The 7,934-nt window shown below is 42.3% G+C and overlaps 1 protein-coding gene across 3 annotated transcripts in view; it reads right to left on the bottom strand.

Annotated features, from left to right (window-relative positions):
- Positions 1-5,698: 5,698 nt before the first annotated feature.
- parvb (parvin, beta) overlaps positions 5,699-7,934 on the bottom strand; it is a 36,007-nt gene continuing 33,771 nt past the window's right edge. For all 3 annotated transcript variants that reach the window (XM_057837687.1, XM_057837690.1, XM_057837688.1), the window contains exon 13: positions 5,699-7,708. In XM_057837687.1, coding sequence (XP_057693670.1) covers positions 7,632-7,708 — 77 coding nt within the window. In that variant the 3' untranslated portion in view covers positions 5,699-7,631. The remainder of the gene's footprint in view (positions 7,709-7,934) is intronic.

Genomic DNA, 7,934 nt, shown 5'->3' with positions numbered 1-7,934 from the left:
AGGGGGGGTGGTTACGCATTTTTTCAAAATTTCAAAATCGGTCCAAAAACACTTTTGGGCCAGGGAGCGGCGGGAAACGTTCCAAAAACCCGTCAAGACTCTCGGCAGAGCCCAAATATGCAAAAAAAGTGGACTTTTGGGGAAAGTCAATTTTTGACTTTTTCGTAAGGGGGGGTGGTTACGCATTTTTTCAAAATTTCAAAAACGGTCAAAAAACACTTTTGGGCCAGGGAGCACCGGGAAATGTTCCAAAAACTCGTCAGGACTCTCGGCACAGCCCAAATATGCAAAAAAATTGGACTTTTGGGGAAAGTCAATTTTTGACTTTTTCGTAAGGGGGGGTGGTTACGCATTTTTTCAAAATTTCAAAATCGGTCAAAAAACACTTTTGGGCCAGGGAGGGCCGGGAAACGTTCCAAAAACCCGTCAGGACTCTCGGCAGAGCCCAAATATGCAAAAAAAGTGGACTTTTGGGGAAAGTCAATTTTTCACTTTTTCGTAAGGGGGGGTGGTTACGCATTTCTTCAAAATTTCAAAATCGGTGAAAAAACACTTTTGGGCCAGGGAGCGCCGGGAAACATTCCAAAAACCCGTCAGGACTCTCGGCAGAGCCCAAATATGAAAAAAAAGTGGACTTTTGGGGAAAGTCAATTTTTGACTTTTTCGTAAGGGGATGTGGTTACGCATTTTTTCAAAATTTCAAAATTGGTCAAAAAACACTTTTGGGCCAGGCAGCGCCGGGAAACGTTCCAAAAACCCGTCAGGACTCTCGGCAGAGCCCAAATATGCAAAATAAGTGGACTTTTGGGGAAAGTCCATTTTTGACTTTTTCGTAAGGGGGGGTGGTTACGCATTTCTTCAAAATTTCAAAAACGGTCAAAAAACACTTTTGGGCCAGGCAGCGCCGGGAAATGTTCCAAAAACCTGTCAGGACTCTCGGCAGAGCCCGAATATGCAAACTAAGTGGACTTATGGGGAAAGTCCATTTTTGACTTTTTCGTAAGGGGGGGTGGTTACGCATTTTTTCAAAATTTCAAAAACGGTCCAAAAACACTTTTGGGCCAGGCAGCGCCGGGAAATGTTTCAAAAACCCGTCAGGACTCTCGGCAAAGCCCAAATATGCAAAATAAGTGGACTTTTGGGGAAAGTCAATTTTTGACTTTTTCGTAAGGGGGGGGTGGTTACGCATTTTTTCAAAATTTCAAAATCGGTCAAAAAACACTTTTGGGCCAGGCAGCGCCGGGAAACGTTCCAAAAACCCGTCAGGACTCTCGGCAGAGCCCAAATATGCAAAATAAGTGGACTTTTGGGGAAAGTCAATTTTTGACTTTTTCGTAAGGGGGGGTGGTTACGCATTTCTTCAAAATTTCAAAAACGGTCAAAAAACACTTTTGGGCCAGGGAGCGCCGGGAAACGTTCCAATAACCCTTCAGGACTCTCGGCAGAGCCCAAATATGCAAAAAAAGTGGACTTTTGGGAAAAGTAAATTTTTGACTTTTTCGTAAGGGGGGGTGGTTACGCATTTTTTCAAAATTTCAGAATCGGTGAAAAAACACTTTTGGGCCAGGGAGCGCCGGGAAACCTTCCAAAAACCCGTCAGGACTCTCGGCAGAGCCCTAATATGAAAAAAAAGTGGACTTTTGGGGAAAGTCAATTTTTGACTTTTTCGTAAGGGGGGGTGGTTACGCATTTTTTCAAAATTTCAAAAACGGTCAAAAAACACTTTTGGGCCAGGCAGCGCCGGGAAATTTTTCAAAAACCCGTCAGGACTCTCGGCAGAGCCCAAATATGCAAAATAAGTGGACTTTTGGGGAAAGTCAATTTTTGACTTTTTCGTAAGGGGGGGTGTTTACGCATTTTTTCAAAATTTCAAAATTGGTCAAAAAACACTTTTGGGCCAGGCAGCGCCGGGAAACGTTCCAAAAACCCGTCAGGACTCTCGGCAGAGCCCAAATATGCAAAATAAGTGGACTTTTGGGGAAAGTCAATTTTTGACTTTTTCGTAAGGGGGGGTGGTTACGCATTTCTTCAAAATTTCAAAAACGGTCAAAAAACACTTTTGGGCCAGGCAGCGCCGGGAAATGTTCCAAAAACCTGTCAGGACTCTCGGCAGAGCCCAAATATGCAAACTAAGTGGACTTATGGGGAAAGTCCATTTTTGACTTTTTCGTAAGGGGGGGTGGTTACGCATTTTTTCAAAATTTCAGAATCGGTCCAAAAACACTTTTGGGCCAGGGAGCGGCGGGAAACGTTCCAAAAACCCGTCAAGACTCTCGGCAGAGCCCAAATATGCAAAAAAAGTGGACTTTTGGGGAAAGTCAATTTTTGACTTTTTCGTAAGGGGGGGTGGTTACGCATTTTTTCAAAATTTCAAAAACGGTCAAAAAACACTTTTGGGCCAGGAAGCGCCGGGAAATGTTCCAAAAACTAATCAGGACTCTCGGCACAGCCCAAATATGCAAAAAAATTGGACTTTTGGGGAAAGTCCGTTTTTGACTTTTTCGTAAGGGGGGGTGGTTACGCATTTTTTCAAAATTTCAAAATCGGTCAAAAAACACTTTTGGGCCAGGGAGCGCCGGGAAACGTTCCAAAAACCCGTCAAGACTCTCAGCAGAGCCCAAATATGCAAAAAAAGTGGACTTTTGGGGAAAGTCCATTTTTGACTTTTTCGTAAGGGGGGGTGGTTACGCATTTTTTCAAAATTTCAAAAACGGTCAAAAAACACTTTTGGGCCAGGAAGCGCCGGGAAATGTTCCAAAAACTAATCAGGACTCTCGGCACAGCCCAAATATGCAAAAAAAGTGGACTTTTGGGGAAAGTCCATTTTTGACTTTTTCGTAAGGGGGGGTGGTTACGCATTTTTTCAAAATTTCAAAAACGGTCAAAAAACACTTTTGGGCCAGGCAGCGCCGGGAAATGTTCCAAAAACCCGTCAGGACTCTCGGCAGAGCCCAAATATGCAAAAAAAGTGGACTTTTGGGGAAAGTCAATTTTTGAGTTTTTCGTAAGGCGGGGTGGTTACGCATTTCTTCAAAATTTCATAAACGGTCAAAAAACACTTTTGGGCCAGGCAGCGCCGGGAAATGTTTCAAAAACCCGTCAGGACTCTCGGCAGAGCCCAAATATGCAAAATAAGTGGACTTTTGGGGAAAGTCAATTTTTGACTTTTTCGTAAGGGGGGGTGGTTACGCATTTCTTCAAAATTTCAAAAACGGTCAAAAAACACTTTTGGGCCAGGCAGCATCGGGAAACGTTCCAAAAACCTGTCAGGACTCTCGGCAGAGCCCAAATATGCAAAAAAATTGGACTTTTGGGGAAATTCCATTTTTGACTTTTTCGTAAGGGGGGGTGGTTACGCATTTTTTCAAAATTTCAAAAACGGTCAAAAAACACTTTTGGGCCAGGCAGCACCGGGAAATGTTTCAAAAACCCGTCAGGACTCTCGGCAGAGCCCAAATATGCAAACTAAGTGGACTTTTGGGGAAAGTCCATTTTTGATTTTTTCGTAAGGGGGGGTGGTTACGCATTTTCTCAAAATTTCAAAAACGGTCAAAAAACACTTTTGGGCCAGGCAGCGCCGGGAAATGTTTCAAAAACCCGTCAGGACTCTCGGCAGAGCCCAAATATGCAAAATAAGTGGACTTTTGGGGAAAGTCAATTTTTGACTTTTTCGTAAGGGGGGGTGGTTACGCATTTTTCAAAATTTCAAAAACTGTCAAAAATCATTTTCTCGCCTAGAAGCACCGGGAAATGTTCTAAAAACATGTCAGGACTCTCGGCAGAGCCCAAATATGCCAAAACAGTTGACTTTTGAGTAAGGGGGGGTACTTACGCATTTTTCAAAATTTCAAAAACGGTCAAAAATCATTTTTTCGTCAAGGAGCGCCGGAAACGTTCTAAAAACATGTCAGGACTCTCGGCACAGCCTAAATATGCCCAAAAAGTTGACTTTTGAGAAAAGTCAATTTTGGACTTTTTTGTAAGGGGGGGGGGGTACTTACGCATTTTTCAAAATTTTAAAAACGGTCAAAAAACACTTTTGGGCCAAGGAGCGCCGGGAAACGTTCTAAAAACATATCAGGACTCTCGGCAGAGCACAAATATGCCCAAAAAGTTGACTTTTGAGAAAAGTCAATTTTTGACTTTTTTGTAAGGGGGGGTACTTACGCATTTTTCAAAATTTCAAAAACTGTCAAAAATCATTTTTTCGCCAAGGAGCGCCGGGAAACGTTCCAACACATGTCAGGACTCTCGGCACGGCCCAAATATGCCTAAAAAGTTTACTTTTGAGAAGTCAATTTTTGACTTTTTTTTAAGGGGAGTGGTTATGCATTTTTCAAAATTTCAAAAACGGTCAAAAATACTTTTGGGCCACGGAGCGCCAGGAAACGTTCTAAAAACATGTCAGGACTCTCGGCAGAGCCCAAATATGCCTAAAAAGTTGACTTTTGAGAAAAGTCAATTTTTGACTTTTTGTAAGGGGGGTGCTTAAGCATTTTTTCAAAATTTCAAAAATGGTCAAAAAACACTTTTGGTCCTAGGAGCCCTGGGAAACGTTCTAAAAACATGTCAGGACTCTCGGCACAGCCCAAATATGCCAAAAAAGCTGACTTTCGGGAAAAGTAAATGTTTGACTTTTTGTAAGGGGGGGTGGTTAAGCATTTTTTCAAAATTTCAAAAACGGTGTAAAACACATTGGTCCTAGGAGCCCCGGGAAACGTTCCAAAAACATGTCAGGACTCTCGGCACAGCCCAAATATGCCAAAGAAGTGTACTTTTTAGGTTACGCAATCCTTGTGCAAATCACTCCTGCTGTTTGCATGGGATACAGATTTCATTCTGTTTCAACATAAATCCAGCGTTAGATCGCTGTCTGGTGTTTGGGAATAGCTCCTCTTGATGTGGGCGGCCCCCTACTTGAATGCGAGGCGCAGTACATGACCAACCTGACCCGTCAATACCATTATGAAGTCTAATGTTGACCTCTTTAAAATGTTAGCATGTCCTGTTAACCAATGCTTAGCAAAATGAAATGCTTCCTCAAAATTAACTTTTTAATGTTTGCATACAAGTAGTTGGAGCTTTGGTGTGCCCGTTCCCCCATTAAGTGTGTAATAAACAACCAAGTAAGTACGTTTTGTGGCAATGTGCTCATACACTGTCATGAAACATGCTTCAAGAATATGTCCTTAGCAGGCCCGGATCTAGGTTTACCCACCAGGGTGGGCACTAAGAAAACTTGAGGGGGCACCCCAAATGTGGGCTTTTTTTTAACCCTCTGCATTTCTCCAGGCTTCGGAACGGCGCAAGTAGGACACTGGCTTGTGTCCCGTTGAGGCTGCATTAATTTTGGGGGGGTTTGTTTTTTGTTTGTTTGTTTTTTTTCATTCTCGCTGTCGGCGTGATGTCACGATGACGTCATCTCGCATAGCAACGTGTCGCCATTTTGAGATGGGGGCACACACAGGTAAACATCCGTAGACAAACGCCTGAAATTCATATATTTCAGGTGTGTTTTGCGTCTTTTTTTCATTAAAAACATCTTAAACATGACTTATTATCAGGAGTCACTGCCGACAGACGCGAGGAGGCGATACAACTTAAAATTAGCGTGTATTGGCCAGCAAATCTGCCTATACAAAGTCGCAGCTGATAGCTGGATAAGCAATCCAAAGGAATTGCCTGCAGTGGAGTTCGGTAACATCTACAACTACCTCACAAAGTCACCCAGTAAGTTGACCTTTACCAATTACGTGGAATATGTACTGTGAGGAACTAAGAAAACTGGTAGTATATACGGAGTGATCATTTCTGCCGTAACCGGTAATTTGCCTCCAAGCGTTATTTAGCTGTGAACACGTCACGGCAAAATAACCAATTCCCACCAGGCCAATAATATACCGATTGACCGATCAGAGCAGTTCATGGCAAAAGAAAAATAACGCTTTGCAAGTTGTCAGTTACGGTAATAATAAAAATGCTTAGTCTATTGAATCCTAGCAGCTAATTGGGGCAAGAAAAATCGATTAAAGTTTACTCACCAGTAATAAAATGTCAGCTGCAAACGTACAGTAAATGTGCCTGGATTTAGGTTCCCACTGGCGAGAATGGTCCACTGAACCGTCTTGTTTTACTGTTCCTTAATTAATTGCTTTCAGCCATTTGCTTGTCCTTTTCTTCTCACGAGGAAGAATAAAGAACTTCAAATGCGGCTCCGAACTCTTCCTTGTGTTACAAACCTCAACACGGCAACTTTTAGTCATTCCGATGGAAAAAAAGACCGCAAATAAGACAAAAGTTCAACGCGTTTGTACTTCAATAAAGGACAGAGCAACTGCTTGTGACTCGTGTTTTGCCCCCATTTCAATATGGCGACGCATTGTTGTGGCTGGTGACATCATTAATGCCCGGATGTCCGACTGCGAGAATGTGTCTGGAGGAGAGAGAGGAAGCGCGCGGATAACAAATGAGGTTGGAAAAACAGCTTGTTTTGGTGATTGCTTGTTCGGCGTGGTTGCGGCCAACAGTAACCGTTAATCCTGCAATAAAAAAGTAGGTGAGACCAACTCTCCGTGCGTTCTCTATATCCAATGCGACGCTAAATAGAGACTGTGCCGTCACGATAGTCGTGGCTATGAACACCTTTCTCGTATCAACGACTCTACAGACGTGGCTATGTCTAAGCAGGTTTATTAACACTCAAAAGGGTGAAACTAAAGAAAACAGACAAAACAACACAATCAAATTATGCACAATATATGAAATCGCATATGTACTGCCCTATCTGTAGCAAACTGCATATGAAAATATGAATAAACAATTAGCAGAGCGCCCGAAACGCCATTTTGCCGACCCTCTAACTCGTGGGTAATTAGCATATCACAAGTTTCATGCTAAGTAAATCTGTCTCACTTTTTTAGCACTTAAGTACACACAATTCACATATTTACGTTTTTAAACACATTTAAACAATACCTACCGGCGATGCAACCTCAAATTCAAGGCAAAGTGGTCACAGAGATGGTGCGAACTGACTGCGGCCGTCGTCGTGTGATTCCCTACTGAACAACTACTGAACATCCGTGTGACAGTTTCTTTCAAATAAAATGCACATGGGATGCAGTAAATTAAGGCGTCCACTAGGTGATGCTAATAAGACGTAAAAGCAATAAACTCAGGTATTCAATCACAAAACCCATCAATCTTTTATGCATAACAGAACACCGACATTTTGATTGGGTGGGCACGACTCACATCTGGGTGGGCCGTGCCCACCCTGGCCCACCCATAGATCCGGCCCCGGTCCTTAGTTCTTGATCCTTGGAGTATTTTTATATTAAAGCAAATTAGAACTGTTTTAAATTGTGAAAAAAAAGTGCCTTTAATTTTTGCACAAAACAATTGGCATATGAGATACAGCGTTTTAGAGCGTGTACAATGCAGGTTTTTTTGAGTTGGGTGCGCATTCAAACATTTTTTTGTGACAGGAATAAATAAATAGAAGATCAAGTGGGATGATTCCAAAAGCGAGATTCCCTATGGTCTTTGACAACACGGTGACTAGTCCCTGTTTGTCACCTCACACTCATAAATAGACAAGAAGGCTTGTGTCAGAGATGCGAGTTGAGCTGTCACTCAGAGTTCTTGTAATTGGTGAACAGGTTGTAAAGGACTCTAAGGGTGGACTTGAGGTTCAGGTTGACCACATCTGCACAAAAGACAATGCAAGTTTTGATCATTCATCAAGAAACAAACAATGGAAAAAATAACAACATTGAACCACAGCTCCTCAATTAATGTAGTGTGCTTCTTATAGAGGACAAACTAGGCCAAAAAAAGAATTTACATGTATTGCGATAGCAACCACCAGGCTTATTTGCATATTGTAATCTTCTCTGAACTAGGTCTTTGGAGATAAATTGTTTGGTTGAATA

Source organism: Corythoichthys intestinalis, chromosome 5 (assembly GCF_030265065.1).
Source record: "Corythoichthys intestinalis isolate RoL2023-P3 chromosome 5, ASM3026506v1, whole genome shotgun sequence".
Lineage (NCBI taxonomy): Eukaryota > Metazoa > Chordata > Actinopteri > Syngnathiformes > Syngnathidae > Corythoichthys > Corythoichthys intestinalis.
Note: the sequence above shows the minus strand (reverse complement) of the source record. Positions and strands in the feature narration are given on the sequence as shown.